At 35.4% G+C, this 22,017-nt stretch overlaps 1 protein-coding gene across 6 annotated transcripts in view; it reads right to left on the reverse strand.

Annotated features, from left to right (window-relative positions):
* UNC13C (unc-13 homolog C) overlaps positions 1–22,017 on the reverse strand; it is a 557,967-nt gene that overhangs the window by 325,086 nt on the left and 210,864 nt on the right. For all 6 annotated transcript variants that reach the window (XM_070236389.1, XM_070236405.1, XM_070236396.1 and 3 more), the window contains 3 exons: positions 13,693–13,912; positions 3,000–3,227; positions 1,883–2,024 (listed from right to left, as the gene is read on the reverse strand). In XM_070236389.1, coding sequence (XP_070092490.1) covers positions 1,883–2,024; positions 3,000–3,227; positions 13,693–13,912 — 590 coding nt within the window. The remainder of the gene's footprint in view (positions 1–1,882; positions 2,025–2,999; positions 3,228–13,692; positions 13,913–22,017) is intronic.

Below are 22,017 nucleotides of genomic sequence, written 5' to 3' on the forward strand. Positions count from 1 at the left end.
GAGAAATGTAAACATATGTCCATACAAATATTTATATACGTGTTCCTAACTGCTTTTTTAAATTGATTTTGTGTGTGTGTGTGAGGAAGATTTGCCCTGAGCTAACATCTGCGCCAATCTTCCTCTATTTTGTAAGTGGGATGCCTCCACAGCATGGCTGATGAGTGGAGTAGGTCCTCACCCAGGATCCGAACCTGCAAACCTGGAGCTGCTGATGCAGAGTGTGCGGAAATTTAACCACTCGACCATGGGGCTGGCTCCACCTAACTGCTTTATTTTTAATAGCTAAAAGCTAGAATTAAACCAAATGTTTATCAAAAGGTGAATGCATAAACAAACTGTGATATTTTAATACAATAAAATGCTACCTAGCAATAAAACAAATGAACTATTGCTGAACCCAACAACATGGATATATCTCAAAATAATTATGCTGAATGAATGGAACCACAAAAAAGAAGAAAGCATACTGTATGATCTATTTATATAAGATTCTATAAAATGCAAAATGAAACATCTCCTACAGCACCATAAAGCAGATCAGTGATGGCCTTGACGTTGGGAGGTTAGGAGGGATGGCTTCACTGGGGCATGAAGAACCTTTTTGGGGTGATGGATATGATTGTTCATTATCTTGTCTGTAGTAATGGTTTCATGGAGGAAAACATATGTCAAAACTTCACAAATTGTACACTTTAAATATGTAAACTTCATGTTTTGTCAATTTTACTTCAACAAAACTGTTTGTAAACTTTTGAATTTCCAGCTTCTCCTGAGAAACTGGAAGCTCTAGCTGCATTGTATCTGCATAAACAGCAAGGCAGTGGAAGCTGCCTCTTTTCCAACAGTCACTTGCTCTCAAGATTGCCACGGTCGCTCTCCATCCCCTTTGTTGCCCTTGTCCTGCTTTATTCATTTTACTTGATGGTTTTAAGAACTTGAATATATTGCTATCAGTTGATTTATTTTCTCCTCTAAACAAACAAAAGAATATTAAAATAGTTTCTTCCATCAGTCCGAAGGAGAAACCATCCAAATCCCTTAACTCATTCTATGATACCCTCTCTTATTTGGCCCCAACTGATTTTCCAAATCTCTTTCTTAACACTCCCTTTATCAGTCCATATATACACACTATATTTCTTACACACAATTGCCCACATTTCCAAACAAGCTGTATGTGTTGGGTTTGCTTACTTAGCATGTCAACAAGATCTATGTTTAAACCAATAGCAAAGAGAGAAGGAAACAGAAAGGACTGCCTTTAAACTCTGGTAGGGATTTTCCTTTCTACCAAATGCTAATTTGAAGTCATTTTAAGTCTCTCCAAAAAGGATTGGTAGAAAGCAAAGAACTCTTGACAGAAAAATGATTTCTTGTTGTTTGATGCAAGACATAGGAGGTTTAAAAATAAATGACCTCACGGAAAATGAGAGGTTGCAAAAGTTATCATCAACCACTTCACCAGGATAGGCTGGGGAAGGTGTGATATGCCAGGTAATGCCCAAAGTCTCTCTATTGTCTTTACTCATAAATCTTCAGATGTCAAGATATTGCTGAATCAAGCCTGTAAATTCCTGGTTATGTTGGGTTTACCCAAGTTATAGATCATCTTGTAATCTTTTCTTTTCTCCTGCAAAGTCACCCAACCTGTGCCACCTTTTTTTGTTTGAAATATTCTTTTTATCCACTTGCTTCCCAACATAAAGAATAAATAATAAATATTATAAGTATTAAGTGAGTTGATTAATTTTACTTTTTTGTGATTTCTGCATAGATACTATTAAAATATGAGATAATTATTGCTTGTATATTTTGCATGCTGGTCAAATTTATTCTCAAATTCTTAAATATTTGTAATAGTTTCACATTATATACTTACAAATAAAACTTCTCATCCCATACTGGATTTAAGTTTCCAAAAATGGTTTTAGTCCTTCTTTTGTTCTTTCCAACTTGAACTGTCACATAGGGGTCACTTGACCCTGTTTTGTCTTTTGCCTGCAAGCCTTGTGCAGAAACCACTAAAATAAACCAAAATAAACATTTTAACATAAAGATTTCCTCAGGAACAAAAAACGGTAATGAAGGAAACATTTTCTATCGCTTTGTCCCCTGGGTTTGCAGATACATCCCCATTGTTTTCATTTCATAAGCAACAAAACTTTCAAAAATAATTAATAAAAGAACAAACACACTGAACATTGAAACCTTCCTTTGACTAATATTTGCTGTTGCCTGTAATGATTAGGGGCTAAATACGTAGACATGCACATAGATATTGGCTATATTCACATTACTGTATACACAAATAGAGAAATGAGGATGCACATACAATACGCTAAAAGTTATCCAACGTAATTCAAAAGGCTGTGATTTAAAATTTGTTTATTTATTAGTTTGCTGTCAGTATTAATCAACTCAACCTAGTAAAAGAAGCGTCTTTATTTTACCTTGTAAGTATGATATGAGTAAGTTAAGAGGCTTGGTAGACATTGACATAATACTTATGCACTTGCTGTTAATGTCACAAGCAACTTTAGAAGTTCAAATTATAAGACACTACTAAGCTCAAATTGCCTTGACTCAAGGATCAAATTAATGAGAGATATTGATCCAGTAGTAAGTAAAATGACACTCATTTTCTCATTAAGAGAAACCAACTCTTCTGAAGAGACTATTGGCTACTCTTGTAATTTATCAGTAGCAGGCAGCAACAAAGATAATCTCTTGTAAACTGTGGGGTATTGATGAGTGTATTGTAAAACAGAACTTCCTTCCTCTGGAAGAGCTTTTGATTAGAATAAGACACAGACTGAAATTACTTCAATTATCTAGTATATATTTTAGAAATTTGAAGTACCAACAAAGCTTCTTGTCAATATTGACAAGATTGAAAAATTCTATTTATTTTACCTATAATTATTATTGGTAGTGATTTCTAAGACATATAAAAATCTCAATGTGGAACAAAAATTTTAAGGGGGACTTATTTTTACCTGTAATAGTTATTTTTGCTGACCATTTAGATGTCCCATCCAGTACACTCTGTTTGGCCGCCTTTGTGTACTGCACAAAATCTTCTTTAGAAATTTGAAAGATTTCCTGAATTACTTCAAACACCTCTGGTCTGTTTTTCTCCCTGATCTTCATTCTTTCTTTCATAGCTGTAATAATGGTCTGAGTCTTGTCTTCGGCACCATGCCTAGAACTCTTTTCTGCTGCTCCTATAATGGAAAAATCAATGGTGATGTAAATGTACATGAAGTCACTTTTTGAAGGCCTAAGAGAGAGAGTAAAAGAAGGAATATGAGAATGAATGAATGCTTTCATTCTGGGGAGTCAGAGTGGCTTTTTCAGAAAATATTAGAACAAGCCCTACACTGAGATTCAGAACAACCGGGCCTTGTGTTATTGACCAGTAAATGGACCTCCATGATCCCTGTTTTTTTCAGTTGTATTTTTGGATTAAACCAGGAGTTGTGCAATTATTTGGTTTAAATTTTCAAAAACAACAAAACTAACACACACAAGCAAATGTGTTATACACCACACATATTTACTCAATGGGTAACCAAAACAAAAATGAGAAGTAGATTGGATATATATGACAAATGTCACTCAAAAATCAATATTTCAAATACTTGTGGTCATCCAAAGTGCCTAATTATCTTTATTGATGGAATTTATTGCAATTAAATGCTTAAGTTTTTCTTGTATAATAAATACCACTGCTATTTGTTATATATTGAAGTATGTATAGGGTAAGATTTTACTTGGAAAGAAAGTGGTTCTGCTGTTTAAAAAGGATTTGGAAATCACTGGGCTACATGATCTGTAAGGTACTTGATGGACCCCAGACTTGAACTCTCATTCTATGATATGGCCACAGTTTTGAACAGGCTGAATTCTTATTTTCTACTCAAAACCTTTTTGATTTCTAAGGCATTGTTTTTTATGATTGGTGTCAATGTTCTGGGCATTTTTATTTATAATACAAATCCTTCTGGCAGTGAAGAATTTCAAAAAGTCCATTTTTGAGTCCCTTACCTTTTCCAACTACCAGCCAGGTATTCTCAATGCTTTGTGTAAACTCTAGGTTGCCCAATATTATGCAAGTAAACAGTGACCAGTGATCGCAACTCTCATGGTTCCTTAGTGAACTTGAAGTGAGAAAGCAAAAGCCGATGCACCAGTGTCTGCAAGAACTGTAACTGCTGAAACCAAGAAGTTTTTGGCCCAAGAGCAATTGAGATATAGTGAAAAAAATAAAAAGACGTGTGTTCAAGCTAGTAATTGTTTTAGTTTTCATCTATGTAACTGCAAGTATTGCCCAAATTGTATAATAATTGTTTGAAATATTATATTTCTGAAAGAGGCATACTATTATATCATAAAATGTTTAGAGATTAAATGGAATAATTTATCTGCCACAAAGGATAGCCTCAGTAATGTTCTTTGAATCTAATCTTTGTATGTTAAGCCCAATTTAAGTATAGAAGCTAAGATGAAAGAGGAAAGGTCAATTATTAACTTTTATTATAATAAATTCATATACAATTTGACAGGAGTAATTTAGTGAAAATCTTCATTTATTTGAAAGTATAACTTTTGTTTTCTAAAGTGGAAGAAATACATTCATAGTAATCAAGGTGTAATTAGAGGAAGCTAAAAGAAATGAATATTCTGATGGTAGAAAGAGCAGATTTCCTGTCTTTACAAGTTTTTAAAATATCTTTGAGGACTTAAACCACATTTGAAAAAAGAATACTAAAAATTAATGCATCCATTTAAGGTAATTTGAAAGGACATTTTAAATGCCCTAGTCATCTGTTAAAACAAGCCCTAGAACAGATACAAATTTGTAAATTATACACTTTTAAGCAATTAAGCATGTTTGTAATTTATCAATAATGGCTTCACTCCAAAGTGCATAATTCTTACAATGCAAAACTAACTTAGGCTAGACTAAATAGTTACAACTACCCAATAGGCACATTTTATTTCAAGTATTAGAATATTCTCTAAAGAAAAGGACAGTAGTGGCTTGAAAAAGTTAACTGCAAGATTCAAAGTGCCCCAGAAGTTTGGTTTGTGAGGGTTTTCCTAAGAATGTTCAAAGGGTTAGAAATGCCATAAAAATGTGACTCTCCCCCAAATTTATAAACAAGTATTATTATTGTAACTATTCACGCCCCCAAAGGTTCTAGGAAAAAATGTTAAAGTTCTGGAGAGTTGAATATATTTTGGATTATTTTTCCAAATTCAGGAAGAGCCAGTTGACCACCACCCATATAACAGTGCTCATCATTCAAGCAATAATTACTAAATTCAAAGCTAGAATGTCAAGAGATTTTTCATCCAAAGGAATCAAATCTCTGTACTTAATGACTACCTCTTGAATCCTTTTAAAGAAGTAATTAAGAAAGCTTGACAATTAACTTTGAAATCTTTCATCAACGCTTTCAATGTTGGAGTAGAGTATCTTCTCTAATACATACAGACAATAGACGGACCCCAAAACTGAAATCCCCAATCTGGGTAGAGCAGGTTAACAGAGGCTTATGTTTAAGCCTTTTATCTATTATTTAGAAAAAAACATGTAGCTTTTTAAAAGTTCTACTGTTAACAGTTTTTCATCTGAAGAGAAGGATTCAACTTAGATCTGTTTAGTTTGGAGAGACAGAGACTAATTCATAATTAACTTTTGTCACTGATCTACAAGTACTTTCCATTGCCCTATTGTTTATCAACACCACATATCTTATTTTTCTAATGAAACTATTTCTTAAATAGTTGCAATTTGTCATGTATTCCTAGCACTTTGAGTTTTTTAAATTTTGCTTCAGGCTTATTTTGTTTATCTCAGTCATCAAAGATAAACTTAAATTTGCATTTATATGAGTTTTCCTTCAAAGTATGTGGTAGAAATTCTAGTAGGTTCACTGAAATACAGCAGTACGTCAACCAGAGATCAACAGTAAATGAGGTCAAAAGAGAAATGTGCAGTGAAAGCACTCCATAAAGTGTAATACATTATCCAAATGGAAACATCATTGGTACTTTTAAAAACACTTAATTGACAGACGAGACAATACAATTATGCACAACAAAACTGCAAGAGAATTCAACCTTAAACAAGGCAAATTTATCTCACAGGGTTCCCTTCTATGCAATTTAACAGGACAGTCAATTAATTAGAACCCTTACTTTTTCTTTAATTTCTATTTATTACCCACTATATATATGTTTCATGTGAAATTCCCAGTTTCGCCACCTTTACATGGCGATTTATAATTTTAGCCTTTCTTTCAAATAATTACCTCTTTCTATATGACAACTGCAATATTCTCCCTTGGTCTCAGTCTCTTCTCTTTCCTATTTTTCTCAACAGCTGTTCCAAACATTTCTACTCTTTCAGGTCTCCTACCGCACCCCCATTACCCCCCATTCTCAGCATATGATCTTCTCTCTTCCTTAACAACAATAGAGGCTTTCTAAACTCAGTGATCACATTTTCTGTCTTCCCCTACAGAAAAAACAACCGACAACAACAAAACCTGATTTGTAGCATTAGATTTCTGTGGTGTAAATACTCCTGAAATGGCTGATTTCAAGCAACTGCTTCACAAAATTCTTGAATATTTATCAATCATGATATGGCTACCTGAATATCCTACATGCTCAGTTAATAAAATGATTACTAGATTTGACTATTTAATTTGGCTCTGGGTTTAATTTAATGTATTCGGAACTTCTTGCACACTCTGGCCCTAAGGCCATGATCCTGGAAGAAACAAGAATAAATTCAGTGTAAAATAATAGACATGCTGTGGAATACATCTTATGATAAGACAAAATACACCTGGCTCTTGGCTTCAGGTTTGGAATTTTCAGAAAACAAAGGCTGTGTGCCCATCATTAGAAAGCAGAATTTGGTTGGCCTATATACCTCGTGCACTTAATAGTCAGCATAAAGCAAGGGCATAAATCCAAATATAAATGGAAGAAATACAACAAGAAAATCACTTTTAAATAAGGCAAAAGAGCGCAGTAGCTCATGATGCTTTGGGTATAGAAGGAGACAGTCTTGTGTGTGAATCCTGATTTGCTACTTACTAACCATTTGAAATCGGACTAGTTACTTTATCTCTGTAAGCTTCAGTCTTCTCATCTTATAAACAAAAGGAAATAATAGTGTCTTCTTTGACAGGGTCATAGTAAGGATTAAATGATAATGCATATAGTTTCAATACCAATGACTGAACAAGTATAGGGATTTCAGAATGTCAAAAGCTGAAGATATAAGCATGTATTAAAGAATTTCGTATTAACAAGGAATTTTAGTGTTTTTGAGCTTCATGATTACTTGACGTGTGCAGCAACTTTTTGAAAATTCTCCCATGGACAGTGCCACACCCAAGCTCTGCCACATGCTAAATGCTCTATAGTTATTTGTTAGATGGCAGCCAGTGAGGTGCTTGAAGATAAAAGAAAATAGAGTTCAAAGAAGCTGGCAGAAACGGTTATTTCTATTTTTCACATCTGTAAATCTTTACCTGGATTTGAGGCTGGTGAACCCAGAGGAGGTAGGTGGTTATCATGCATGGAAAGCTTGCAGACAGTCTGATACTGAGGCATTTCTCTCTCTAGCAGTCTCTACCATGAGAAACTTGATTGCTTTTCTTTTCTTTCCCAGTAAAATCATGTGGGTGGGCCTGCTTTTGGTGCCTCTCTGTTTTCTTTCCCATGAAATCATGTAGTTGGCACGTGTTTGGCAATTGCTACCCTTTCCCTTTAGCTGCTTTATGTCCAAGACAATCTTAACCCTCCTCTTTGAACATGCCTTCAATCTTTTCAAGGAGCAGACCTGCAACTCCCCCAGTCTTGAAGCCAGCCGCCTCCCCTTTCTTGTAAAATCAAAGCACACACTCTACATGATTTCTCACAAACAACAAAGGACTGACGTTTAACAGAAGGATAATTAGAGGAGCACAGATCTAGCACAGCATCATCTCCCACTGCTGTAGGCAGCCCATCTCTGACAGTGAGAGAATGTGAGCAGGTAGCCCCCTTTCAAATAATTGCTACCTTCTATAAAGTGACTTCACTGTCAGTGAGCTTGGGTTCAAAAACAAACAGAAAAAGATCCACCCTTCCTCCTCCTCCACCTATACCACCCCCGCCATATTCAATCATCCCATTATTGGTAAATGCAAATTTTTAGAACAAGTTTGGAAAGATTTGCATATTAAAAGAAGAAAAAAATCAAGAATGCACTCTCGCAATTATCTGTCAAAGCTACTACATCTCACGAACGTTATCTAGATACTCACTTTCTTGAGATTTCCCAATCATTGCAGAATCAAAAACTATTTATACGGATTAGGGGAACAAATTAATTGTAAAAAAAAAAGAAGTGCTCAACTTCAAAAAATAGTTTTTCTATGTAAAGAAAAAAAGAAGAAGACAAGGGAGGAGGGCGGGAGGAAAGATCTTTTTGTTCTTATTACTTTTAGTTACAGAGATTTCTCCATGTCCTTTTCAAAAAAAACGAAAAGAAAAAATTAAACACAAGATTTCTTTCTATTTCTCTTTTCTTAAATAGCCTCTGAGAGAAACTTGGCTGACATTTACAACTAGTTCACAGTGTTGTTGGAAGTCGGCCTGGCACTCACAGCTAAGCCATGTCATTCTCTTGATGGACGTGAGCAAGCTCACAGGCACCTCTCACACATGGTCATTCTGGAATAATGTTGAAGTGAGACAAACGACACCACTTCATAATTTTGTCTAAGCACGGATGAAAACAAGGTCACTGTACAAACCACAAAATACTAAACTTACGCTTTCCTAACTATTGTGAGTGACCACTGTTTCTTTACTAAATACAGCTATTAGTCTCACTCCAGTTTGCTCTCCTTCAGATAAGATTTTTTAACATACACGGAATTGTCCTCACTTCCAGACAACAGTCGATTCAGAGCAAACCTCTGCTTTCTAACACCCTCTTACTGAAACACCTTATGGTTTACTCTGGTATGCATTCTCCTTTGCAGCAATGGGTAATAAACTGAACTTTTAAAACTGCAGGTGTGTTCCTGGTGGTCTTTAGCTAGAGGGCATGGATAAGTATTATTAACTCTTTTCACATACGTGGAAAATGATGCTCAGAGAGGTTTTGAAAAATTCTAGTGGTGGCAGGATTAGAAACAGATCTTTCTCAAGTAGCTGAGGACTATGAAATATAAAGATAGAGATATATAGCTATCCATTGCTTGTGTTATATTGACTACCTCTGTGACATTATGTAAGGCACACTCACTCTTTTTGACCCCCTTACAGAAGCCTACCCAAGACCTGAAAATGCTCTGTTATTAGTTGATTTCTTTGGGCTAAGAAATTGACCATTGTATTAAAGTAACTTAACCATTGATTCCACTTTTACCCACATTGACTCATCAAATCATTTCCCCCTTAGTGTTGTTGAAAAGTCAATGCAATAAGTATGTTGTGATTTTTGTATACCCCAACCTTGGTGGGTTGGCCATAGAGGACAGGACTTGAGGAGTCATCATGATGGGAAGCTCTGTGAAGCCACGGTCTGGTCAGCATAGAATGTCTAAAAGACAGCGGTAGTATATAGGAAAGTGGAAAAGTACAAAAAATAAAATTCAACAACTTTCCGTTTTTTTCCCTTAGAGTCAACTTTGTATATTTCTTTATAAATTAGGAGAGAACACCAGGCTGGGTGTTGAGAGACCTGGATTCTAATGCTACTTATAATATCTACTTCATTCTTTTTTACAAGATAATATATTGCCTGAACTCAGTAAAATCAGTAGATTGGGTTCTCCAACTCTGTTCTCAAACACCCCCCTAAACATCTGTGGTTCTGGGGAAATAAAGACTATGGTCTCCACCCTATAGCAATGGATACACAGAATATTACTTCAAAGCTTCCTGAGTACTCATTACATAAGCACATTTTTCATAGTTGCTGTTGAAAGAGTAGAATGTCAAAAGTTTCCAAGATACGTGTTCACATCTATTCATCTAAGTTTTAGAAAATACGTTTGAGTCCATGGACAACATTCATTACTTTCTTTTGAGCTCTGAAAGCCCAGAATAAAGCTCTCATCCATGGTAGCTGTTCATTATACAAATAACTGACCATCTTAAGACATTACAGTTGCAAAGTGTGGTAACATGAAGATAAAATAAAGAGAATCAATATCTAGTTTGCAGACAGGAGCACACTAGCCAGATTTTGTTAATGTTATAAATTTGCAATGGCTAATAATGAGGACACACAAGCTTAACATAATGTCAGTGGGAAACACACAGAACAAAAGAACACATCTCATAAGATGCTACTTTCCTGAACTTTTGGTGAAATACTTTCTGTTCTTATGCAGGTACTTGAAATTTGTAGTTAGGAACTAAAAGTTGGCAGAATGTTTATTCAGTGGGACTCTGGGATTCCTTCTTTGGAGATGTATAAGGACGTACAGGCCAGTTGGGTTAGGGACCATGATTATTTGCATATTTTTTCCAATTTCTGAAGTTGTCTGTTTTCTACTTGGAAAAGATAATCAGAGAAAATACTTTACATATGATCTCTCTTCTACATATGTCTCACTCTGCATACAATCTCATCCCAGCCAACACACAGTTTTTTGCTTTTCACTAGTTTAAAACTGCCACCATAACTGTCATGGCAAGTTCCTTGTGGGTTATATTATCATTCAGAGGCACAAACTGCTCCTTCATTAGCTACAATTCAATTCTTCTACCACCAAACGCTGTTTCCAGAAAAGAATGAAATGCCTTTTTTAAAAAATAACAGGGCACAATTGAGTTAATTAAAGAAAAGGCAGGTGGTCCCTGGCTACTGCCACTGGAACTGAGAGGAGAAGGATAAATCAGTTCTCTTTTCTCAGAGATTGATCTTTCTGTTTCCCATTGGTCTCCTGTTTCTGTCTCCCACTCTAAATGTCTGTCAGCCTTGGGTCAGGAAGGCAGTAAAGTGAGGGAACCACCACCAAGTAAACTCAGTTACACAAGAGCTGAGATGAGGCTGTTTGGGGAACTTGCTTGGCATTTTCAGGCATCTCTGAGCCTTCAAGGAAGTACTGAAGCAGTGAACGGGGTCTTATAATCACCTGGTCTAATTTCACTCAAGTGCAAGTATATAAGTTACAGACCCAAAACTTGATGGGAATGAAATACCAAACTCAAATCGATTTGAAGTAACTTTAAACACTCTCTCTTTTGCATGAGTCATGGTCAGACCACATGTATTTTTTTGTCTTTTGTTTTATTCTGTGTGTGTGTGTGTGCGTCTTGTGTTAATAGACTGCATATCTTCAGAAAAGGATTAGCAAAATAATAAGGGTTCTAGATGCTCAGACTTGAGAAAGACTACTATTTTCAAGTATTTGAAAGACTGTCACATACAATAGAAGTCAATTTATTAAATCTTTTCTCCAGAGGTAAGATTTGGCTTAAAGAATAGAACTCACCAGGAGGCAGGCCTTGGTTCAAATTTTGACGTATAAGCTAGAATATTCTAATGGTGAATTAAGCTACTTGCCAAGGTGTGAAATTTTCCCTGGAGGTGTTTAAATAGAGATTGAATCATCATTTTGAGAAGGAAATCACAGAATATCTTTACATTTTCAGGAGGCACTATTAGCAATAGCTTTCAGCTTTGACTTCTCTTAATTTTCTATTCTCTCCTTTTCTTCCAGTATTGGCATACATGAAAGTATTTTGCACAAGTTGCCACCATTGCAAATTTCTTGCTAAAAGCAATAAAAATATTTTCTTAAGGAAATCTCACTCATTCTGTAGGGAGAATTTCAAATGTTATTGAGAGTTATTGCGGAATAGGTGAGGTTGGATTGATATACTTCCAAAACCTCTTTCTGTTCCATGTGAGTGCAGATTTTAAGGAAAAAGTAAGGAGGTATCATTAAAGATGCCCCTCTTCTTGGGCATCTTCATTTACATCTTGATAGATCTACATCTTCGTCTTCATTTTTCTGCACTATTTTTTATTCTTCTAATTTACATGTGCATGTTAATGAATAACCTCAATGAAAAATTGCCTGATTTATTCAACCAATATCAAATAATACATGCTGTCTTAAGAAATGGAAATAGATTACGAAAATGTTTCTAAAGTTTAATGAATGGGTGGCCTCTCCTCTAAAAGACTGAAAGAAGAATGAGCACATTTCTTAGATGTGAGCTGCATCATTTTTTTCTTTAAGGGATTCAAGCCATTTGATTCTAGATGGCAATATTTTTCCTGTTTTCTCAAATGTCGCTGACCTAATATGCTTATTCCTTAACATGCCTCTTTACAATTCATTTTTTAAACAAGTGAACTGAATTTTAATTAGATTACGAGATTTTGCAAGTAAATTGGCTGAGTAATATTGGGTCAATCCCCCTTCCTTTTAAGCAGTTATTCCTAAATATGCATTTTATTTTTCAAAGAAGGTATACTGGATATTTTGATTTTTTAAAATGCATTCATTACTATTAACAGCCTCAATCTGAACTGATTGTGTAGGGAAAATACCAATCAGATAGAGAAAACTGTAGAATGTGTGTGACTTAAAGCCAGCTGGGACAGGATTTCTGATTTAATCTTTATTTTGATATTTTTCTCTCCCCCTTCAATTTTAGGCAACCCATGCACCTCATATTGATTGCATTCATATAAATAATAAGCAGAGGGGACAATATTTAAATGTGAAAAAAGTTATCTGCAAACAAAAAATCCATGTTTAAAAGGATTACTTTGTCAATGTTTTGTAGTAATTTAAGGTCAGCAGACACAACCAGATAAATGCAGCGGTGAAAGTCAACAGTATGTTTTTTGGAGTGTGGTGTTTTGACATTTTTGGACCTAATCAAAGTACCAGCATAAAGGATTTTTTTGGAAATGGAAAATTTAAGAGAACTTGTCATAAAGGTCAAAGTGACGTGTACCTATTCAGAAGTGTGACCAGATGGGGAGGCCATTAATATTCCTTGAGCATCTATTATGCACCAAAGTCTTAGCAGAGACTATTTCATTTAGTCTTCCCAATAACACTCGGGGTAAATTTTATTATTCCTATTTGTTTGGTTAAGGAAAATGAAGCCCTGATAACTTACAAACCTTGCCAATGTCACATATCTGGTAAGTTAGATTTGTCTGTGACATTCAAACACGATACCTCCCAATTCCAAGGCAGGGGCTGTAGAAGTATATGGCTCCTTCAGGCAGGTACAGAATAGACTTGGAAAAGAATTCCACTTGCTGTAATCACAGGGGTGTACCTTAGCTCCCGTGTGGGGAACATGACTTTACATATTCCCACTTACACATGGGGCTATTATGAGACGAAAGTGAGAAAACAGATTGGAAGTCACTTTGAAGTTTTCTACTAGATGAGAGTGCAATTGCAGTCCAGGTACTCATTCTGAGGAATCTGCAAGTGTTAAGTTCAACACTGTAGGAATGTATAATTAACGATATGACTTGATGGACAGCATGCGTATCTTTGTGTAGCGGTAGCAGGGAGTCGGTAGGATTTGTTGAAAACCAGTAAGAGTTGAAGAGGTCTAACCTGAAAACATATAGGATAAGGCAGGCTCTGCATACCCACTTCTTTAGCCTAACCTAGTACTCACTCTGCAAACAGTCAGCATTTAGGAGATCCTGGCACTTTTCATGGCACTTCACTCCACACTCCAAACACTTCATGCCTTGCCGGGCAATGCCCCACAGGAGCCCTTCACACTCGTAACAGTAGGTAGGTGTTGTAGCTGTCCAGACCTCAAAATTGTGTGGGGTGGTGGAGGACATGGGGTAGATCAAAGCCTGCAAGGTCTTCTTGAAGACATGTATTTTCTGTGAAGATGAGAGAAGTTACCAACATAAGCCAAGTCAGTGGATTTGAAGCATTTCAACATAAAGCAAATCATTTTATCATTTTTCCCTGAAAATGTTATTTTGAGAGAGTCTCTTGATTACTGATTTAAGTGTTGACAGTAAGCACAATAATTCAGCTTGCTTGTTGTTCTCTCAGTGTTCTAGGGCCCAGTTCAATTACTGGAATACAAAGAACTCCCTAATCTTCCAGATTGGACTGGCCTCCACTATTGTGCAAGCTTCTTCCATAGCAGTGTACAGCTCTGATTACTTGATAATGTCTATGTCCCTGCTATACTGTAAACTCCAAGAGGCAAAGGATGATAAACACCTTCCTCAAAGCTATATCAATCCTCAGAGGCTATCCTAGTCTTTGGCTTGAGATAGGTGCTCTGGAAACAATTTTAAAAAATGAATTTATATTACCATCCTTGGTCTGAGTTGGTTCTTGGCAAAACCGTGAAGTAGATGGAAAGTATTTTCAGTGCTGACCCTAACCCTCTAGAAACATCCCCACCCCTCTTTTGTATCCTATCCAGGCCTCTTTTCCCTAGTTCTGTACCCTCCTTGACACTTTAACTCTCCCCAGGCCCAAAGCATGCTTCTTGTACAATTCTTTCTGCAGGGGACTGCTTTCATTACCTATCCCATAGGAAGGAGCTCATCAACTAATTCATAAGAATGCCCTGGTGGCAGATAAAGGTTAAAAGTGGCATGGTGATTTATATTTTAATGGGTGATAATTTTTAATAGCACACAGAATGACTTTCTAATGACAAGCCATTGGTGGGGTGGAAAATTCCACTGAAAGAGTAGCCAGGAGATCTGAGTTCCTTAGCATAGGTCCAATCACATGGCATTTAAAATGGACTTCCTTATGCAGGAACTGCCTGCCATATTTCTCTCCTTAGTGCCTAAACAGTGCCTATCATTGTCTCTGGCACGTAATAGGGGTGCAACACATTTTTTTGTGAAACAGATCTATGTTTTGTACTTATGGGTCTTGTTATTTACAGAGAAATTTAAGGTCTCTGAGTCTCACTTTCCTCTTCTACTATCTACAGTATTATTTTGAAGGTCAAATTATATGATGATAACAAAAGTATCCCATAGACTTCAAAACACTGCATAAATACTAAGTATTAGTATTGGTAGTGGATTTTTAAGAAACAACCATAGACTAACAGAAAAGAGTCTTGTCTGGATGAGTCCTTCCCTATGCTTCTCATCTCCCACTATGCAGGTGACTTCCTGAGAGAAAGACTAGCACTCACTGAGGTTACATTGACAGATAATTTCACACAACTCCCTGATGCATAATGAATGCATATTTACATAAATCCTGTAAGATCCTAGCTAATAAGTAATGCTGGAAGGGAAGTGTTTATATTTTACATTAATCATCCTTAAATCTCCTTTCAGAATATCTTCCCACAGTGTTGCAATGGCCAACTTTCCATTTCATTTTTAATTCCACAGTATAGTAACAGCATATTTCCCTTTACTAGTACATTCTCCTTACTATGTATTTTCCCAGAATATGTTTGGTAATGGTCCTGGGAGGTTCCCTGCCAGAGAGTTAAGCATTATTAACTTTTTTTTTTTTAACTTTTCAATAGTCAAATCCAGCTGTGCCACTACAGGAGGGTCTAGTCAAACCTGATCACTTTGAGTGATCTATAGAGCAGCACTATGGTCAAATATGGGAATTACCCAGGTGGGGTTTTTACAGACAGAACAACTGGATCCATTACTTTTCAATAAAGATAGCCTGAGCAAAGCAAATCTCTTGGCTTCATTGCATAATGAAGATGTCTTGTCTTGCAAAGAACTATTAAGAGTTCTTTTTAGTTCTTTTCAGGAGCATGTATTATTCATCTTTCCTTCCCCTTTACTGCCTAGCAAAGTGGGTATCTTCAATATCATTAAAATGAATTGAATTATTCTTGGCATAACAGATTTTTCCATCAGCTGTCCATAGACAGTTTCCTGTTCAAGCTGGGCTGTGGGGCTTATGGTGTGTGTGTGTGTGTGTGTGTGTGTTTAATATAGCATTTTAGGTTTAGCAAAAAAAATAAGCAGGGAATGTCTTAGTTATATTTGCAATCATATCAGGTAATTTGTTGTTTGTCTTAGTAGGGGAAAAATAACAATTCCAACTCAATGAAACACTAGTTGGGGATAGAAAACAGTCTGCTACTGAACGCAAGAAAAGTGAGAAATACATATGAACTTCAAAAAAAGAGATGGGCAAGGGGTTGTTTTTGAACATGAATTTATGCATATATCTTAGGATTAAGTAAATGATTAGTACGTGTTATCTAAACCCCTATGTCCATTTTTTCTTTTCATTGAATTCAAGTGGTATATAGTCAGTCCTCAAAATCCTTAGGCTAGACAAGTAATACGTATAAGGAAAACTTGCTAAAAAATTAAACAGGATGTAGGAAAACAAATAAAAAATAGTTCTGAATAGACAGCTGAAAGGATTTCATTGAAATGTTTGGTTTGGTTTGGTTAAACAGCCATGATCCATTTCATGAAAAAAGAGAGTGAAGCTAATTTAAAAGAAATAAGAAATATGGAAAATTTACTAGACAGAACATTGAAAATTAATTGAATGAGACATTAAAATAAATTTCAACATTTAAAAGCTATAGAAGCTAGAGAAAAACATTGGGTAATTCACTGGAAGGTATATATGCCCAGTCTCAGGGAAATGATACGATAAGTCTTTTCACTCTTGATTTTGGGACACGAGCATGTGTTTATCAAAGCTGAAAATTACTCTAAAATAAATGATGTGAAAACATTTCTTACTCCAGCAAAGCATAAGATGAAGTGATGGTCAGTTTAGAAATTCAAGAAATGAACAGCTAGGGAAAGCATGTAAAAGTACATCTCATAAAAGGGAATTCTTACATCTCAGGGGAATGCTGCCTCTTGGGGAAAAAAGGTGCTTTCTTAGCAGCAAAATGAGACCAGATCAAACCAGAATATATGAAGGACAGAGAGTGTTGGAATTTTTGTGGAATTAGGCAAAAAGATAGGATGAGGGCCATTGACTGAAAGCAGCACAGAAAAAACAAGGGGAAATTCTAACATTAGCCATAGACCATGGGAAATGAAAGTCTGTAACTCATCAATAGGAGCTGGATTAAAGGGAAGAGAAAATTTTTCTTTTAATTTAGCACTTAGAATAGGTAGAAAGATTAGGTACAGCTAATAGGATCCTAGCTGAAATGCAAGGATGGGACTGGGCATGGTAACAAGAGAGGGTCTCTGGCCTGGGTAAAGCCTAGGAGAGGGTGGTCTCAAGAACAAGCAAAATCCGAATTATGAGATTAGGACCCAAGGGCATGGTGGATTCAGCAGTTTGGGGGGCTTGCTGTTAATCTATTTTAAATACTTCTAAACTTTTCAAATCTTCTACAACAAACATATTATTTTCTAAAATGTATGTATTTTCTGATTATAATAAAACGCATGCTCATCGTAAAAATAATTTATAAACCAAGAAAGCACAAAAACAAAAAGTAAGTTACTTGATTTTTCAAATTTAGGCATGGTTTGATGCGTGTTCTTCCACTGGTTTTTTCTATTTATAGACAAGATGTAAGACTTCCACAATAAGAAAAAAAACCCCAATAAACATTATTTTTACATTACTGAAGTGATTCTAGAAAAGAAGGCACTTATTATTGTGTGTAGACATTGTTTTAACCTGTAGAAATGAGGGTAAGAAATGCTTTTATTCTGATAAGACTTTGCAGCCAAGTACAAGCTACAGACTACAAAGGAGAGGATGCTCGTATTCTAGACAAATATTTTGTCAAAAATTTCTGCTCCAAGAAACTGGAATTTAAAGTGAGTTGCCCTAATACATCACTTTTTGAACAATTAGGACACTGGAAAGAAATGAATTGCCTTTTATATTCGTAACTATATGAGGAAATTAAAGTGAGTTCAAGAAATAAAGCAATCAGGCCTCCTGCCAACAACAATGACTAGTGTTTTTAGACCATCAATATCCGAATCTACCAACTGCTAATACATCTAACAGGAACAAAGCTTGTCTGCCTCCATTTGCCATATACCTTTTCTCTTTCTCCCTAATGAAGTTCTAGTTTCCTCCTCATCCTGTGGGTTTCCCTCATGGCATTATGTAAACCATTTCTTTCCTATACTAAAAAATAAACCACATTTTGGTAATTTTGAGAAAAAATATGCTTCTTGTTTTGAAGCATTTTTCAAGTACTTGAGGCGTGCTTTTTAGAAAAAAAAATCTATTTGCTGTCCTGTAGGTATCATTTTACTATTTCTGGACAAAAACATCAGAAGGATTTGCAGAGCAAAGATTAGGTACAAAGTGACCTTTGAAATTTGTTATAAACATGAAGGCAGAACAACAGTAGATTAAGTTCCTGAGTATAAAAACAGACACAATTTCAGGGCTGATTTACTCATCAGAATAATCATCACGTAAGATTGGCTGTAGAAGATAAAATTACTCAGGTAAATTTTGTTTTGTGGCAGAAAGTGCAAACAGAGACTAAAAGTTATGTGCCTATCCGTGGAAGACTGCAAGTAATTTGTTTTTACTTGTATCATTTTATAAGAGATACTGATTATCATTGACCTAAGTAACTTATGGGGTGAGTCCAAATAAAGAGGACAAAACAATGATAAAGTGAATGATTCAATAACTCAAGGAGAGTACAACATAGGATATGCTGTCTGTTATCACATGCAACATGATCTGATTCAGATAGATTGTCATGTACTGTATACTTTTTCTCCAATTCCAACTTCCAGTGAAAATGTATACATAAATAATGGAGGTGGTGTGAGATGAGTAATTTATTAAATGTAAGAGGCCAAACACGTGAATTCCTTTACTGGGGGAAACTTTAGTTATTTTAATGTGGAAGTTTTAATTTTTACCACTTGGGGTAGAGAGCAAGTTTTATAAATCTTCTACAGAGGTCATGAAAGAGTAGGAAGAAGGGTTAGGATACTGCAAACGGAAGAGAGAGAAAAAGGAGACCATCCTCCTTAAAGGAAACCCATCCTACTGTCTTCTTGTCTAACCAAGCAAAGCCAATCATGGAGCCATGGAAAGTTGTGTGGTAAAAGTAATTAATAATAAAAATAATAACTAGCATTTACCATATACATAAGTGTCCAAAAAGACTGAAGTGCTTTCTGTTTGTGATCTCACTTGATTTCCCCTGCAACCCTCTGGAAATATTAATATATCATTTTACATATTGGAAAACTGATCTGGTGACATGGCTGCTAAGTTGATATAGCCTACTAGAGAAGTGTTGGAAAAAATATTTTAATATGTAGAAGAGCCCAAAAGAAAGATTCCCCAGGTGCCTGAAAAAAAAAGAAAGAAAGAAACTTAATGCCAGAATTACAAAAGCTGATTCTGTGGAAACCCAAGGGATGTGTTTGGAATCCAGTTAAATTCCATGGCCTGGAAAGCTGGGGTTTTCACACCATTTTCAGATGTGAGATTTTGACTTTCCTTCTACCTAATGTGGGTATTGAGGGTGGTAATGACAGCCTAAGCATTTTCAGATCTTTCTGGTTTTCGAGAGAGAGAATTATTGACTAACTTTAAAATTTTAAAAATAAAATATTTTTATCAAACATTTAAGAAATACAGTCACGATATTAAAAGAAACAGTATAGATAATTTTAGTCTATTTGATGGAGAAGAGGGAAAATAAAAACAACTCAATCTATACAAAAGAAGCTTGGAAAGGCAATAAAGTAAAAAAAAAAGAGGCAGTGAATTTTTAAAAGTAAAAGAACTAAGCACAAACATATTATTATAAATGTAAGTTGATTGAATTCACCTATAAAAAGAGAAAATCTCAGACTGAATTTTAAAATTAAGCTATGCGCTTTTTATGAGATACACATAAAGCCACATTAAAATTTAAAGAAAGTCCTAGAGGGGCCAGCCCCGTGGCTGAGTGGTTAAGCTTGCGCGCTGCACTTTGGTGGCCCAGGGTTTCACAGGTTCGGATCCTGGGTGCGGACATGGCACCGCTCACCAGGCCATGTTGAGACAGCATCCCACATGCCACGACTAGAAGGACCCACAACTAACATATACAACTATGTACCGGGGGGATTTGGGGAGAGAAACAAAAAAAAAAAAAAAAAAAAGGAGAAGAAGATTGGTAACAGTTGTTAGCTCAGGTGCCAAACTTTAAAAAAACAAGAAAGTCCTAGAAAACGTTCTATCAAGGAAATGTTGACCTAATCAATCTAGTGTAGCTGTATTAATATCACATAGAATATATTTTAAGGATAAAGCATTTAAGAGACCAATAAGATAATTAGCAAAAGTTGAAAGAAACAATTTTTCAGGAATATAGAAGTCCTGAAACTTAAGTACCCAAGAGAAAAAGCTCACATGGATATCTGCAAAATTGATTATGTACTAAGCCACAAATCAACCCTCAATTAAATACTAAAGACTGAATAAGTCCATGTCCTGAGCACAATGCAGAAACAAAAATAAAGCTCATATGACTTATCTTTTGAAGATTAAAGAAAATATTTTCTAAATAATGGGTGAGTCAAAATACTAATCATTGGATCATTTATGAAATGATTATATCTAACAACAATGAAAGCACTATATATCAAAAAGCATATGATGCAGCTAAAGTGTGCTGAGAGGAAAATGAATAGCTTTGAATGCATATGTTAGAAAAGAGAAAAAAGAAATTAAATTACAACATACAAGTGTGGTAAAAAAAAAAAAGCAAGGAAATAATAGATATAAAATCTTTGAAGTCTGGAAGGAGAAAGAAAGCAAGGAAAGAATATACAAAGGATGGAAATATTTTCTAAGACTGAGTCACGGATAGATAGGTGTATGTATTATTGTTATTTATTGCCTTCACTTATATTGTAAATATTTTTGTATATATGAAATGGATAATAACAACAATAAAAATTAATAAACTACATATTCAACTCAATAAATTAGAAAAGTAGCTTCAGGATATATACAAAGAGGGCAGAGGATGAATCTAAACAGGGCAAGCAGAAATAAACAAAACAGAAAACAAAGGAACACTATAGAGTTAACAAAACAAATGCCAGAGAAATCTCTTGCAGTACTGATTTGACAAATGAGAGAAAAAATACAAGTAAATGATAAGTTGAAAACAGCACAAGCTTTATAAATCATAATATAATTATGTTAACAATTCGATGGTACTAAATTTTAAAATTTAGAAAAAAAGGATAGCTTTCTGGGAAAAATATAAATTATCAAAGACAAATATTTCAAGCACCTGAATAGAATTATTATATTAAATAAATTCATTCAGTAGTCAAATAACCTCTCTTAAAAAAACTGCAAGATGGTTTTAGAGGCAAGTTTTGCCAGTCTTTCAAGGTATAGCAATACTTACCTTATGAGAAGTGACAAAAAGGAAAGCTCCCCCACTTATTTTATGAAACTAGTTTATTATTGATGCCAAAATTATTCAAGGACATAGTAACCATAAACCATTTTACTTATGAACATAGATGTAAAAAGCTTACATAATTGGAAAATGTGAGAAAATCAAGGCCAACAGAGTTTCGGTTACTTGCTCAAGTTCCCACAGCTAGTAAATAATGGAGCTGGACCAGAATCTATCTCCAGCCGAAGACTATACTCTTGAAGAAGGATAGAAGCAGGACTAATAGCAATACTTTTAAACAAGAGATAACCTTAAATTTGGCTTCACTACTGCTCATTCCCTTGTCAGTACTCCCTGGAATATGACCCTCAGCTACAAGAGGCATTGGACTCAGCATGTACTCTGGATACCTGATTGAGGACCGCAGTCCCACCTCCCTGACTGCCCCCTGACAATCTGCTAAGACTCTTTCATCTGGCAAGACATTTCTCTTAATTCTCCCAAACTGTGAGATAAGTATTATTACTCTCATTTTACAGATGAGGTAAACAAGTCTCGGGGATATAACGAGAACTGATAAGAAACAAGTTCTCAAAGGTACTAAGAGGTGGAGCTGAGATTCAAATTCAGGCCCACATCACTTCA

Source organism: Equus caballus, chromosome 1 (assembly GCF_041296265.1).
Source record: "Equus caballus isolate H_3958 breed thoroughbred chromosome 1, TB-T2T, whole genome shotgun sequence".
Classification (NCBI taxonomy): Eukaryota; Metazoa; Chordata; class Mammalia; order Perissodactyla; family Equidae; genus Equus; species Equus caballus.